We start from the raw sequence: 16,261 nt of genomic DNA, 5'->3' as shown, positions 1-16,261 counted from the left end.
GAAGGGTCTAGGCCCGAAACGTCAGCCTTCCTGCTCCTCTGATGCTGCTTGGCCTGCTGTGTTCATCCAGCTCTACACCTTGTTATCTCAGATTCCCCAGCATCTGCAGTTCCTACTATCTCTGAATCAATTGTGAGCGGTCTGGTTCAACCTGAGACTGTGACTAGCGAGGGGGGTGGAATCAGTGGCTAGTAAACAATTTGTGGCTGTTGTCAAAGCCAATGTCTGCAGCCTGCAGACTTTTTAACTGGAGAAAATTTAGAGTGGAAGGAAATGTAGACTCATTCTACATGAAATGTGCAAACTCCACACAGACACCCCAAGGCTTGAATCAAATCTGGGTTCCTGTCACTATGAGGCAGCATTGCTAACCACTGTGCCACCATGCTGCCCATTAAATGGCTACACATTGAGCTGTAATTTTTTTTCAAAAATGTACTTTGTTCATAAAATTTGTAAAATTACATGGCAAAACTTTTCAACTTGGTTATTACAGAATTTGCAACAAAATTCAATGCCTCCATATAGAGTGTTCCACTCGATATAATTGAAACAGTCTTAATATTTACAAATATATTCCATGTAAGGTATGCAGCACAAGATCAAAACATTTCAAATTGGAAATTACTGACAGTGCAATGAAAACAAACTTTTCTCCAAACACTATGCTCCATGCCGAGGTGCCTCACAACAATTTCAATACCCTTGATATTCACAATGTACATTCCTTGTCAGGTATTGAACCTGAGGAGCTCGACAGATTCCAGCCCTCATTGTACAATGGCTGAAAACGCTTTAAACAGCAACTATTCTGGGTGGCACAGTGGCTCAGTGGTCAGCACTGCTGCCTCACTGCACTGGGGACCTGGGTTCAATTCCACCTTTGGGCAACTGTCTGTGTGGAGTTTGCACGTTCTCTCTGTGTCTGTGTGGGTTTCCTCCGGGTGCTCCATTTTCCTCCCACAGTCTAAAGATGTGCAGGGTAGGTAGATTGGCTATGCTAAATTGCCCAGAGTGTACAGGGATGTGTAGATTAGGGGGATGGGTCTGGGTAGGATGCTTTGTGGGTCCGTGTGGACTTGTTGGGCCAAAGGGCCTGTTTCCACACTGTAGGGATTCTATGTAAGGATTTGAACATTCTCTATTGTGCCTCTGCAGTGGCTGCCCCAAGCTTTAGTGCATCACTCAGCACATAGTCATAGACCTTGGAATGTGCCAGTTTACATCACTCTGCTGAAATCAAGTCCTTGAGCTGGAAGACTAGCAAGTTTCAGGTAGACCAAAGGAGCATCTTTTACTGATTAGGAGCAAATTACTCAGGTACTGGAATATGTAATGAAAGCAACAAATGCTGGAGATCACAGTGGGTCAAACAGCAGCCATGCCAAGACAGCAAGCTAATGTGTTGAGTCTAGATGACTCTTCATCTTTCACTGAGTTGATCATCTTCTAGCCCAATTGATTTGTCTCCGTGAGGATCACTAGGAACAATCCATACAGTAGAGTTCTGAGTGATGGAGCTGCTCGGGATAAAAACTCTCTCCAGACCTTATTTACCAAGACACATTCCATAGTGGGGTGAACAATAGTTTCTGCTCCACCACAGACACCTCAACTGCAACATACAGTGGGAGGATGAGATTCTGAGTGTGTAGGAAGGATCTGACAGGAAGGGCCTTTCTCACCTCATACCCAGCTATGTCTTTGTGCTTGTTTTTATTAGTTCTGGCGATGAAGTATTCTACCAAATGAGTTTGGCAGCTTGCTCATGGAACCATCTGACAGGATCTACCATCTCCCTTTGCCACAAGGTCTAGAGGCTGTCATGTGAAGACCACTTCCTGATGAATTTTTTTGGTATAAACTTCTCCACGAGGGATAGGTGATATAGCAAAGTCCATCTAGTTGCAGTGTTCTACAACAATGTGGATGGACCCATCCTTTGTAACACCCAGGGACAGGTAGAACCTGTACACATTTGTATTTGCATATGAAGGGTCTATACACAGCTGGATGCAGGCGCTTGGAAGGGTGGCCATCAGGATGAGGGTGATGTTGTGTATATCTCTACCCCCTCTGTCTAGGGGTTCATACAGTGTGTCTCTGTGAGCATGGTCCTTCTTCAACGTCCAGATAAAATGGAAAATATCTCAGGTGATCACTGTGGCGCAGGAGTGATGAATGGGCCAGACCTGCAACATTGAAAGCACAGTAACTGATGACTAGGTTCTTATCTGCAATGGAGAGGGAGCATCATTCCTCTGTACCCATGCTTTGTTTTATAATAGTTACTTGTTCACATACCCTGGCCCCTCCAAACCATATCCTAGCATCTTCAGGTCATCTGACCTGACGATGAAGAGAACAAAGGTTTAGTTGGCTCAGTTCCCAAAAAGCATGGCCTTGCTCTTTGCTTGATTTATCTTGCCTCCTGAATCAAGTTCATATCGGTCACAGATGTTAATCAGTCTTTTCACCATCAGTGGAACCAAGCAGAAGATGATGACATTGTCCACCTACAGAAAAGCTTTGACCTTAGTGCCTCCACTACCTGGATGGTCACCTTTCTTATTTTCACATTCTTTTTGATTGACTTGGCAAAAGGGTTCTATCCAACACATAGGTCACAGGAAAGAGCACAGCTCTGCATGACTCCAAATTTGTTAGGATGGTTTTCTGATTCCCACCCATTGATTGAAACTGCATTACTTTTGTATAGCGCATAAACTCTAGCACTCTGTGCCAAAAGCTTGACCCTCTAAGATGCTACCTTTCTGGTGCAAGCCTTAATCGCTCGCCTCAGTTTAATCATGACCAAACTCTCAAAAGTCAAAATCAAGACACAGTGAAAACTTTGGGAAAGGGGTGTGTGTAATGATTGACATACTGAATGACCAACGGAAGGAGTGTGGTCAAGCGGTAGTGGAAGGTTGGAGGTCATGTAATGAAATCTCCCAGAATAGGTCATCCAGAGTTAAGAACTGTTGAGTCACAGAGAGATGATCATGTAATTTAATATCAACCCAATTTTTCTTTCTCTGGAGCAAGAAACCATTTCAGCATAGCTACATATAGCACACTGCATATCATCATATAAATTAGTAGCGGGAGTAGGTCATTCAGATCTCAAGCCAGCTCCGCCAATCAGTAAGATCATAGCTGATCTGGCAGTGGTGTCAACTCAACATTCTCAACCATCCCAAAAATCATTAAGTGATGATTGATGACTTCCCAGAAAGCAAAACTGGATATGAAACACTTGTTCAACTTGTACTCTTCAAAATGGAACTTCAGTGTGTTAATTTCCAAGTATTACTTTTCATTGCTAAGCTGATTTGTTCCTTCTAGGAAATTAGATGGGGACTCGAGGGAAATAAACTTGCCAGGTTATGGGGCTACAGTAGAGGAATGATGCTGAAGTGCTCTGAGAGAGTCATCATGGAGCGAATGGCCTCCCCCATACCTTAAGTGACTTCATCATTCCATGAAATGTCCTCTATTCCAAAAATTAAAGACTGGAAGATGAAAGATAAAAGATAAAATTTACTTCATTTATTTGTATGAACTCACACATGCACTCTTTTTTGGGGAATGCACTAATTTTATTGCTGGAATATAAAAAAATCTTCAAAAGGCAAACATACTACCCCCTGCCGAGAGAGAGGGCACAGCCACCTTCCCTCCATCATTACAAATACACCGAGGCCGGCCTTTGCAATGAATGAGGAGCATGAAGGCGGAAGGAGGGAGATAGAGGAACCCGGAAGCCCAGGCGGAAGTTATGCTTAATCATGTGCCAATGATGTGGCCGCCCGAAGGAAAACCCTCCGCCGACCGAAAAGAGTCCCATTTCCCCCCACCACCGCTTCCGAGTTTTCCCCGTCAAATCTGAAGTGGCGGGACCCGAAAGACCAAGTTTATTTTTATTTGGGTTGCAATGACCGAAGGGGTGGACGGGCGTGTGGGGATTGTCAGTGTTTTTTTTAAATTGAGGGTGGGCGGGGGGGGTTTCTGAAGTGACTCCACCCCCTTCCACCTCACTTTGATCTGATGGTCTGGGTGGAGGGGCGGGTCACCGGGTGCAGGGTAGCGCTCCGCCGTTTCCGGTTTTCCGCCATTGCGGCTCCCGCTGCGGCTCGGGGCCCCGTCGACGGTTTATAAAAGGGAGGCGGGCGGCAGGAAAGGTAGCAGCTTCAGGTGAGTGTCCGAGGGAAGTGTCCCTTCCTCACCGTGTGGGGAGGTTTTTGGAAAATTTCCATGTTGGTTGATGTCATTCGATGTAAAATAATTTTTTTGTATTTTTTTTTTCCAGATCCGTACATACACGCCTCGGTCTCTCTCTTCCCTGGCTGTTTTTTCCTCTTTTTTTTCCTCCGTCGCTGCGTTTTTTTTTCTCTCGCCGGAGGATCTCTGTTTTTTCTTCTCCTTGGACTCGCTGAGCGCCAGCGTCGTCTGTCGACATGGCTCAGATCCTGCCTATCCGCTTCCAGGAGCACCTGCAGGTAACTTGCTGAATCAATCAATCAATCAATCAATTAGTCAATCTGTCAACAAACGATGATTTAATTTTCAAATTTTAACCCCCTTCCCTCCCTGAGGTCCCCACCCCCGTAACCTGGGCCTTCGCTTCAGACCGAGCCCTGGCTAAATGTCATCCCCACCCACATACAGTACTCCCGTTTCTAATCTTCGACCCCACCTCCCTCCCTCTCCTGTTTGGCTGTAGATTATTCTTAATCCGGATTTGCTTCTCCTGTATATCTCTCGTTCTGCAACCCCCTTCTCTCCGTAATCTCGGACACTTTTTTCACTTTGAAATATTATCTAGGGGAAGGTTCAACCTTGGATTACACCGTGGCACCGTTTCACAATATCACCCGTATGAGGAAATGTGTGAATGCCTGCACACACTTTTTTCAATATAGCTTGTCTTCTCTAACCCCACCCCTGGTTTAAAGCTTTACCTTACTGGTGGCCCAGGAAATGCTGATGGTGCCCATCTGATTTTTTTTAAAAAATAAATTGGAGTGAGTTCAGGCTGTGAATGTTTTTGCCGAATGGAGTTTAGTGCAGATGTTTCTAATGCTAACCATACCAGGCTTCCACCCCGCTAATGTTTGTCCATCTTTAATCTGAGATGTCAGTTTGGAAGAGGAACAATCATATAATGAGCCTTCAGTGTTTTAAACTGAAATTTGACTTGTACTATAAATAATGTGTACAACCCATGGCAATGTTTGCAGCTAGTAGTGACATAACTGAACTTATTTTTTTCAACTGGTTGTAACTTTGCAATTTTCTGATGTTGAGTTATGCTTCCAAAATGGGCTTGATAGTGGTTCAACTTGTCAATTAAGATCTGCTCACTTTAAATATGTTTGGTTTGCTTGTGCTCAATGGTTGGTGCACTTGATAATTCTGTAGATGTGTTGGAATCTTGAGTGGAATTGTCCATATTAATCTTTAATTCTCATGTAGTGTTTCTTAAACTTTTTTTGTTTCATAGTTTGTGTATTTTCACTTAGTATCTATTTGCAGTTGAAGATGTTAGAATGCATTGGTTCTCCAGTAACTTAACAGGTATTAAATTGGGAACTAAACAATGAATTCTTCAGTTGCTAACTTACCCTGTGTATCACTCATTTTATAAATGAGCCTTTTAGAACAAGTTACACTTTAACTGAGTTACTAGTAGCATTTTTAAACTTAATTGGGTGTTACTTGAGCTGGTGACATAGGAGCTTGGAACGTGAAAAGGCAAGGTTTACAATAACTCACTGCCACACCAGTGATAATTGAGTTTATCTTGTTTGCCTTAAAACTGAGGCCGTATTCAGTTTGATCTGAAAAGTTGGGAGTGTTTAAATTGTCACTTATGTTGCCTTTACAATTTATAAACAGGTGAGTGGGCAAGAGGGAGACTGTAAATCTGTACAAAGCACTTACCTAAAATGTGTAGACATGCCAATCTGCTTTCTCCTTGGAGATGCTAAATAACCAGCTGCCATACCACAAACTCTGGGTCTGATTGTAACTAGGGAGTCAAATGTTTTGAACTTGTCATCCTAAGCTATAGGGTGTTGTTTCAATGGGACACTAGTTTAATTTGGTTAAAGTTAATTTGTAGTGACACTTCATACCATTGCTCCATCCTGACTCAAGGAGTGAGTAATAAGTCCTCTACAAAGGTGTAGAGCAGGAAAGCTGATGTTTTGTGTCGAGATGCTTCTTCAGAAGGGTTCTCTGAAGGCATTTCTGAAGAAGGGTCTAGGCCTGAAACATCAGCCTTCCTGCTGTGTTCATCCAGCTCTAAACTTTGTTATCTCATTCTCCAGCATTGGCAGTTCCTACTATCTCACTTCAACTATGAAGTTCTTTGCTAAGAACATCACTTCAGAAGATCAGTGACTTTTACCCTGGAGTGTCTGCACATGCATTCCATGATTCTTGATACTTTTACTAAACAAAGTACTGATAACTAACTTTCAAAAATACACAAGCTTTCTGGCTTACTAACTTCAGACTTGCACAACATGAGGTCCAAAGGGCTGCTGCTGGGAAGTGATTAGAGAATTTGCTTTGGATGCAAAATCCATGCAGCTATTTAACAAATAGGTTTTAGTCATGTATGTTGTGCAGTAAACCTCCTGTAAGTTGGTGGTTGATGCCGTATTGATCAACCAATACTGCATTCAGTGAATGATAGCACTTAGTATGCAAGTATATCTGTTTGATTACTGTATAATAACCCTTCTGACCCTGATCCCTTGCATTCTAACTGCAGTCAATGGAAATCTAAAATTTGTTGCTTTTTGACCTCCCTCTTTCTTTCTAATTTAATTAGAATATTTCAAACATGGAGACTGTGTCCTTTAATTTGCTGTCTGCCTTTACTATTTGGGACAAACTCTTTGGCAGGAGAGGGCTTGCTAGGGTATTGAATGCCCTTGCAAGATATTCAGTCTAAACCTTTTCTAATGTTCAAAGAATACTGCAACAAGTAGTGATCACATTTTTCAACTGATCATCTTGTGGATTGCAATGTGCAAATCTAATCCTGGACTAGAATCACCTTGAAGCTTTTTAGCAGTGCTCTGTGTAACCAAAACAAAAGTAGAAATTGCTGGAGAAAGCCTGGCAGCATCTGTGGGAAGAGAGTTAAAGTTGAGTCCAGTGACTCCTGAGTGCAGCACACTTGGTCTTGTGTAGCTCTTGATTGGAATTGAACACTTGCACAAATCTTCATCTTGTACTTGGAGTAGCCTTATGGCTTTTGCAGCCTCCTTATCTTGAGGCAATTCATGAGCCAGGCCCAGCAAAATGAATGCTGGGCTTTACCATCGATGCTTTTCTCACTGAAGCTACCACTTGAAAGGAGTATTCTGATCTGTTAACTGCTACTCTCTCCAAAAGGAGGCAAATCACTTCTAAGTGAGTGACTCTCTTTACCTTTGCTGTATTTACTGGAACTGTTGACAGTCATCCTATTAAGTGAGCCTAACTGAATTGTAACCACTTGTATTGAGTACCTGGTGTGGCTAGCAGTAGGAATGGTTGCACCAAGTAACAGAATTGAGTTGTAACTGGCTTGCATCAGTTAATAGGCTACAATGTTTTGTAGCCAAAAGCTGTATGGTCTGACCAAAAACTTTGCCACCTTTCCTGTATTGCTCTCAACTTCACCCTGCTTTGCATCACCAGTCCATACTACTGAAAATACTCAGTTTAAACAGCTTTTCCAGGGTGCATGACTATAGTTCGTTTGCACTATTTAATCTGTACCCAGTGTCACCTTTCCAAGTAATTGCCCTCCTGAACCTTCCCTGCCCTCACTTTCTAAGGCTTATTTTAGCCAGTAGCTTTTTGTCCACTGTCATCCCTCTTTCAACTGCCTTCATGTCTCTCCTCTTGTGATTGTTTTGATAACTTAAATAGGAGTTGGGATGTCTTGAGGTTGTACAGGATGTTGGTGAGGTCTCTCCTGGAGTGTTGTGTACAGTTCTGGTCACATTCCTTGTAAGAAGGGCATTAAATTGGAGAAGATGTAGAAAAGATGAACAAGGATTTTACTTGGTATAGAATGTTTGAGTTCTGAGCTTGGATAGGTTGGAACTTTGCTCCCTGGAGCATTGGATGTGGTGGGGTGGGGAAACAGGTGATGTGACCTTTGTAGAGATCTGTCAGATGATGAGGGGCCTAGATAAGGTGAATAACAAAGTTCTTTTCTCTCGCCTATGGTAGGAAAGTTCAAAACTAGGGGCAAATTTTAAAGAACCTGTGGGTGATGTCGGAAGGTGACTGGTTCATGGAATGAAGTGGTAGATGTTCTAACTGGATATGTAAGACATTTGGATGGTACCTGAGTTAGGTTTAGAAGGATGCGCCAAACAAGTAGGGCTAGTTTGGGAAACTTGGTCAGCATGTTTTCAACCTGTGTATGATTCTGACTGTTGTTGCCTTTATTTCTAGCCTGGGCCAGAGTCTGGCTTGTGACAATCTTTGATAATAGATAACAAGGTGTAGAGCTGGATGAACACAGCAGGCTGAGCAGGAAGGCTGATGTTTGGGCCTAGACCCTTCAGAAATGGAGGGGAAGGGGGTTCTGAAATAAATAGGGGGAGGTGGATAGAAGATGATAGGTGGAGCTTGTGACAATTTTTTTCCTGCATTGACAGTTCTGGAATTTTTTCAGTCCTGATCTGCATAATACAAAACCTGCTGTGCAGGACCAGATGGATTCCTTTTCACTCTTCCTCATTTGGTTTATTTGCATTCCACTTTGGGTCTAAGGTGCAAAATGTTCCATTATATGCACCCAGTACATCTCTGCAGGTGGTTAATGCTTTTATTGTAATGAGATGCTAGATTGTTCCCTGATAAGGTAACAAATGTAAAAGCTTCAATACCTACACTGTACACTAAGCTTGACTGACTACAGGCAAACTTTGCCTTTGTCAGCAGGCAATTTGAATTGGTGTAGTGCATATCCTGTCCTGTGACTGGTGTTTAAATTTTACCTTTTCCTACTGTAAAATGTTCTAAGACTTTTCCACACGAGAATCTGGTATTGGCATGTGACTTTGAAGTCTGTGCCAAGAACTTTTGAGCTGGTTTTAGTGTCTTGGATCTTTGCCTTTCTCCTCCCTTGGAATTCCAGCACTTGGAAACAATGCCCATGTGATCTTCAGCCCAAGAGGCAAAGATTGAAGGATTTGATACCTAGGTGGTTGGAAGCTTTGTGGGGAATGCTGCAAACAAAGGACTTTGGTATAACCAGGGGCCAGTATAGTTGTGTGTAGACCTTGGTGTGAGCAAGGGCACAAGTTACAGAATTTTGGATGACTGGGTTTATGTATTTAAGAATATGGGATGCAGGCTAAGATCTTTGGACTTAACTACAGTAAGTTTATGCTGCTGATGAAAATAGACTAAGTGACACTGCAGAGCTAGAAACAGATTGTCTGTGTGGACAAGTGGCTGATCAGAAGGTCATCTTCAGGGCAAATGACACTAAGCAATCCAGTCCTACCAGCTTGAGTAGTTGCAGGCATATTCCCCTAATTTGCTTGCAAAGAAAAATTAAATGTGTAACTTGTCAAGTGTAGTAGCTTGATTAGAAATCTCCTTGGGAATTGATCTTGAACTGAAAATGTTAATGTAACAGTCCTGTTGTAATTTTGAATATTTTAAGTTGAATTATGATCAAATCAAATTGAACACTGTTATCAGTTCTGAAACCAGAAAGCTTGCTTGTTAAATCCATCCACTTCCGGTAAGCATCTGGCACAAAAACTAGTTTTTCAATGATTTGAAGTACAAATGCAGCATTAACGTTTCCAGCTGTGCTTTGGTTCCTTACTGGCTGTAGTATTTACTGACAGCTCAGCCAACATAAACAGCTAACTATTTATCTGAGGCTCTCTTGGCAGCTAATGGATTTTAAAACCACACTGGGGCTCAATTGATCTAAACAGTGCCTTGTGCCCAAATTGAGGCACAATATAGGTTTAAACTAATGCAGATAGGATAGTCATCTGTCTGCATACTCACTGTACATTTGTACATTTGAATTCTTGTTTCTTTTGTAGCAGTAGGTCTAAAGTTATAATGAATTGGATATGCTAAAAGTTTCACTGATCAGATTTTTGAAATTGTTCAGTGCCTACTTGCTACAGTACAAAAAGCCAAGTAGCCAGATGAAAAACTTGTAGAAATGGGTGTTTCTCTCCATTAGTATCTCTTTTTTTTTCAATCTGATCATGTAGTCTATTTGGGATACTGTAGCTATTAGTGCTACTTGAGAATAAACTGTTTATTGCCTGTGCTTATCTGTGGGCTCAATACTTCTAAAATGCTCTCAACAGGGCTTTGAGATTGCAAGTATTTTAGTCATTCACTCATGGACATTTAAATCAAATACTGGGATTTATTGCATGTCCCTAGTTGCCTTTGATTGGCTTTCTTGAACTGCTGTCTGTGTTATAACAGTGTAATGTTAAGGTGGGAATGGCAGGATTTTGATAGTCAAGGAAAGGCAAATTTGAGGGACATTAACTTTCTCATTCTTGTATTTAAATATTAAATTATTTGGGTGAAAGGTCCAAAATGGAGAGGCAGTCAAGCATGGCTGCAGTGCTTCCACCTTCTAATTGGCACACTTTTACCTTTGTAAAACTTCACCACACTGGACCTCAGTGGGGGGCTTCAGCAATGGCACTTAAAATCCTGGGGTTACAGCTGATCAGAAACCATAAGGGTAGGAATTGTGGTGAGTAATGCTCTCCAATTATCCACTTGACTATCTCTTGCCCAAGTTGAATGTAGTGCCAATATTTAAAAGCTTTACATCTGGACCAACATGATTGGCAACAAATCTAAGTGTTCACTCCCCTCCTGATGAACAGCAGAAATTAAAAGGTCCTTGGCACTATTTGAATCTTCAACCCCTGCCATCTAGGAGATGTAGGCAGTTGACACATGGGAATGTGTGTACCTGCAAATGTCCTTCTAAGCCAATCCACTTCATGACTTGAAACAGCACCTTTTTTTTTTTTCCCCCTTGTCACTAAGCACACTAACTAAAAACATTGGCTGTACCCACCCCAAAAGGACTGTGGTATTGTAAGATGTTTCTCAAGGGTTTGGGCATTAAATGCTGGGCCTGCCAGTGATGCTCACATTCCTCCCATCTTAACTCTTGATCTAATAGGTGAGAATTTATGGCCAGGTATGACTGTCAAAGCACAAGTGGTGAGTTTTCACTAACAGTTGTTAGGTTGAGGCAGGCTGACTAGAAATGACTGAGGGAGTTGGGATATGGAAGAGTGGCTTCAATTTTGCCTTTTTTCTCTTGTAGGAATCTTGTCCAGTTTATTGATCATTCAGCATTTTGGCATTTATTTAAAATGTATATTGGGTTCTGAATATTAAATGCTGAAACAAGACTGCAGCATCTGATGTAATTGACCTAAACTCTCTATTCCTACCTTGGGTGCCACCAGACCAGGTGAGTTTAGGCTTGCAGGATTTGGGCATTCAGCCCAGAAGTCTGATCTACCATTTGGTCATGGCTGATATGGTCCTTGCCCCCATTATTCTGCCTTCTCACCGTAGCCCCTTAACCATTACCGGGTTAAAAATCTAACTCCCTGTCCCGTCATCCACTGCATGGTGATAGCAAATTTCACAGGTTTGCAAAACCTTGAAGTTTCTTAAATTTGCAACCCCTTATCCTAAGATGATCTGTCATCCTAGAATCTCCACAAGGATGTATCTGCTCCATGTCTAACTTATCAATTCCTCCTATAAATATCAATTTCTTCTCATTTAGAATGAGTGGTGGGCTAAACCAGTCAAACATCTCATCTCTTGGATCAATCTAGTGAAGCTCCCTTGAACTGCCTCCAATGTCACTAATCTTCCCTCAAGTCGGGGACCAAAACTGCACAATACTCCAGATGCAGTCTCACCAATGCCTTGTAGTTGTAACAATACTTGGTTTTTATTGCTAAAGCAATAGAATATAAAAGCTAACATTCTATTTTTCTTTATCTGCTGTACTTGCATGCTAGTTTCCCTGACTCATGAACATGGACACCCAGATCCCACTGCATTGGAGCACCCTGAAGTCTGTTTATCTAATAGGTTGTCTTTTGACTTTTCTGACCAAAATGCATGACCCCACACTTATCTATGTTAAACTCCATCTGTCACACTCCTAACCTATCTATATCCATTTACAAGGCTCTTATTTCCTCAATGCAATTTGTCACCCTACCTATTTTTTCTTGTCCACAAACTTGACAGACCTTCTGTCCCTGTATTGGTCATTAAAGTAGCTGGTGGACCTCATTGTAGTTTGCTTTCATCTTTTGAGATGCAGTGGAAGTCTGTTCCTGAGATTTGGCTTTCTGCCCACTTCAGGAAGCTTTAGGAGATGAGACTTTGATGTACCATTTGGTGCTTCAGTTCTTCATGGCAAGGCCAGAGTCCAATCACTAGTTTGCATCTTTCAACTCTACTACATACTGAAAAGCACTAAAACCCTTGATCCTGATTTCCTATGTACTAGGTTAGTCTGCATCAAAGTCCAGTGATTTGGTTTCCTGTTGCAGTTTGATGCTTTAAACAGCAGTTTTGCATCCTTCCTGGAATTCACTCATCTACAGCTTCTGCTGATAGAAATAGCCTCCAGGAAAGTGGTAAATTGTTCACAAAACACAAACTTCAGATTTGGCATTTTTGACTGTCCTAAAACTAGTTACTTGTTTCAACACTTGACTAGAAAACCCAGTTTCCAGTTTAAGCTTGATGTTAATTGCTTGTTATTACAGGTCAGTCCTCTTTACATCAAGTTACCTGTAACTAGATTTTAAGTGAAATGCAACCAAGTCTCTTTATTCCCATACAGAATACACATTACACCTTTTGAGTGATAAATCAAACTTGCCATTGGTAGAAAGGGAACTGTAAAGGTCTTGTTTTAGAATTTTTAATGCTGAACTTCAAGGTCAAGAATCATCATAACTAACTTGTTGAACATGCAAACTGGTTGACATACTCAAGTAATTAGTTAACTAAATCTGCCTACAAAGATAGTTGTGCATTTTAAAAAGCAGCCCCTTAATAGTGGATACTGTGCATGGCTGCCCAGTTTGGCTTGTGTACTCCTTAAACTTGATCCTCCTTCAAGGGAAGACCTAGTCAGTCCATTCTTGACCTTGACTTGAGTTCATTAGAGATTTTTTTGAAGTGCAGTAATTTGGAAACCTATCCAAATTTTGCAAAAATCATGCAAACAAGCTCCATTTTTGTGGATAAATGGCCATATGTACCAGCAAACTCTACTTACTATGATCCAGGTTTGATCATGAGATCAGTTGCATCTATTTAAGGCAAATTGTTCAGGTCATACTGACAAACTCAATGAGTAGTGCTTGAGCTAGAATTTAAGCTGGAAGTGCTTCACTGTTAAAATGCAGCCTGAATCCAAAGGAGATGACAGCTTTCAGATTTTAATTCACCACTTGGATCCTGGGACTAGCTGGGTCTTGTCCCATGGCAAGGAAAATGAGCACTGTATAATACCATTGAGGTATTCTTGCATAGTTCTTCAGTTATTTGACATGTTGCACATTTCTAGATTTGCTGCATAGTCTGTCTTTAAGATAGTGGTTATACATTGAGCTTTGCCTTGTTCAATGTTTGGTTTCTAACAACCTTTGTATGGTGCCCCAATGAGGGGAGGCAGTGGACAGTCTGAAGTGACATTTCCCCATTCCACAACTTCTGCCTGATGAGAACTTGTCTTCTGCTTTGACTAATCAGTTTTAACCTTCTGCCCAGGTGTGAACAACTGAACTTTTTCTAGAAAATCTGAAATGATTATAAATACTGCCTATCTGCATTTGTCTGCTTCCATCTTGAGGCATGAAGGATTTTTTTCTCTAATCTATGGCTGTTTGCCTCTTTCCCCACTTCGTTTTCCCTTGCATTCTTGAGTGAAGTCCTTTAATTTGAGAAGCCATCACTACCACTGGTTCACACAGCCCTTGTTGAAACAACTTGATCATCTGTCTAAATATTAAATTGACATTGGTAAGATCATGCATGACTTAGTCTGCATACTTGTTTGAAGGACTCCTTTTTAAAATGGATGGCAAGTGTACTTTAGTGTTCAACACTTCTGATGCTGTGTAAACTGCTGAAACACTGCAACTTGCAGTGTTCGTACAAGTTACATTAATTACATTGCACTGATTATCTTCCAAACATCTGTGACAACACTTGACGTTTAAGGCTGCATTTGACTGTGGCGTCAAGGAGCCCTAGCAAGACTGGAATTAATGGGTATTGGGGGCAAACTCTCCAGATTGGGGTCCTAACTGGCACATAGGAAGATGGTATGGTAGTTGAGGGTCAGTCATCTCTGCTGCAGGGCATTTCTGTAGGAGCTCCTCGGTGTCCTAGGCCCAACTATCTTCTGTTTCATCCAATGTCCTTCTGCATCATGAGGTCAGAAGTGAGGATGTTCCCTGTGCAGTGCTCAGCACCATTCTCAAATCAACTGCTTCAGCAATGTTCAAATGCAACTAGATCTGGACAAAACCATACTTGGGCTCAAATGAGAGAACACTTGTACCACATGCCAGCCGTGACCATCACACATAAGAGACAACCTGACCATTGCATGATTTAAATGGTATTACCATCACTATCACCATCCTGGGGTTACAATTTTCCAGAAACTCAACTGGATTCACACATAAACACTCTACAAGAGCAGGTCAGAAGCTAAGAATACTAGCAAGTATCTCACCTGATTCCCAAAAGCCTGTTCAGTGTCCAGTCTGCCCATGCCCTTCATAATATTGTAGACCTCTATCAGGTCACCCCTCACCCTCTGTTCTAGTGAAAACAACCCAAGTTTCTCCAACCTCGCATAGCTAATGCCCTCCATACCAGGCAACATCCTGGTAAATCTCTTCTGTACCCTCCAAAGCTGCCACATCTTTCTGGTAGTGTGGCGTCTAGAATTGAACACCATATTCCAAATGCAGCCTAACCAAGGTTCTATAAAGCTGTGACATTACCTGCCAATTTTTAAACTGTGCCCTGGCCAATGAATACAAGCATGCCATATGTCCTGACTACCTGTTCCACCTGCACTGCCACTTTCAGTGACCTGTGTACCTGTACACCCAGATCCCTCTGCCTGTCAGTACTCAAGGATTCTGCCATCTGGATTAGACCTTCAAAAACGCATTACCTCACTCTCTTCCAGATTAAACTCCATCTGCCATCTTTCTACCCAAGTTACCAACCAATCTATATCCAGGAGATCAACATTTGAGGTTCATTCAGCAGTCTAAATGAGAATTTCAGTACATGTATTCAAAACTTTATCTGCCTGACAGGAGGGAGGAAGTGTGTAACCAGAATGGGATGGGCTTTTAGTTGCTTTCTTGAGGCAGCAGACAATATAGATGGAGTGAGTGGATGGCTGGCTTGTGATGGACTGGGTTGTGTTCACAAGCCTCATTTCCTGTGGTCTTGGGCAGAGGAGTTGCCTGAACACAGATTCATCCAGATTGGGTGCTTTCTATGGTGCATCTCTTAAAATTGGTAGGAGTCCTTGTGGATTTGCTGAATTTCCCTCTACTGAGTAAGTAGAGATGTTGTGCTTTCTGGACCCTTTGGATGGACCAGCACAAATTGGTGATATTTATGCCTAAGAACATGATGCTGTCTACCATCTCCACGCTTGCAGACAGGGGCATGGCCTCCACTCCACTCCCTAAAGTCAATGACCAGTTCCTTCACCTCTTTCTGTGGAGAGAAACTGTTTAATAGCATGGTGTCAAGGTGCAATCTTCCCCTGTATTGTCTTGAGATCCAACCTAATATGGTATTGTCAGCAAACTTGTAACTGGAGTTGAGGCAGATTTTGACCACCCTTCAGTGCAGGAGAAGTAGAGTAAGGAATCTGAATATGCAGCTTTGCAGGGCATTGTGGGGTGGTGATGCCTGCATACACTGCATGGTTTTTTTGGTACTCGGATGGACAGTAGATATGTGGGTGCACCACTTGCAAATTCTTCACCTTCCCCACCCCCCCCACCCCACCCACACTCACCCTGACTTGGTGATAATCACTATTCCTTAACTGTGATGCATCATGAATCCTGGATACCTTTCCCTTCTGGCATTATGGGTCAGCCCACTGCAGTGATTCAAGAAGCACCTCACCACTACCCTAAGG

The 16,261-nt window shown here is 42.1% G+C and overlaps 1 protein-coding gene across 1 annotated transcript in view; it reads left to right on the top strand.

Annotated features, from left to right (window-relative positions):
- The first annotated feature begins 4,069 nt into the window (after positions 1-4,069).
- LOC109929388 (clathrin heavy chain 1) overlaps positions 4,070-16,261 on the top strand; it is a 38,325-nt gene continuing 26,133 nt past the window's right edge. Inside the window, exons 1-2 of the mRNA XM_048612337.1 lie at positions 4,070-4,197; positions 4,313-4,502. Of these exons, the coding sequence (XP_048468294.1) occupies positions 4,461-4,502 (42 nt within the window). The 5' untranslated portion in view covers positions 4,070-4,197; positions 4,313-4,460. The remainder of the gene's footprint in view (positions 4,198-4,312; positions 4,503-16,261) is intronic.

This window comes from Rhincodon typus, chromosome 26 (genome assembly GCF_021869965.1).
Source record: "Rhincodon typus isolate 14 chromosome 26, sRhiTyp1.1, whole genome shotgun sequence".
Taxonomy (NCBI): Eukaryota; Metazoa; Chordata; class Chondrichthyes; order Orectolobiformes; family Rhincodontidae; genus Rhincodon; species Rhincodon typus.
This window is presented reverse-complemented; position numbering and strand designations above follow the sequence as displayed.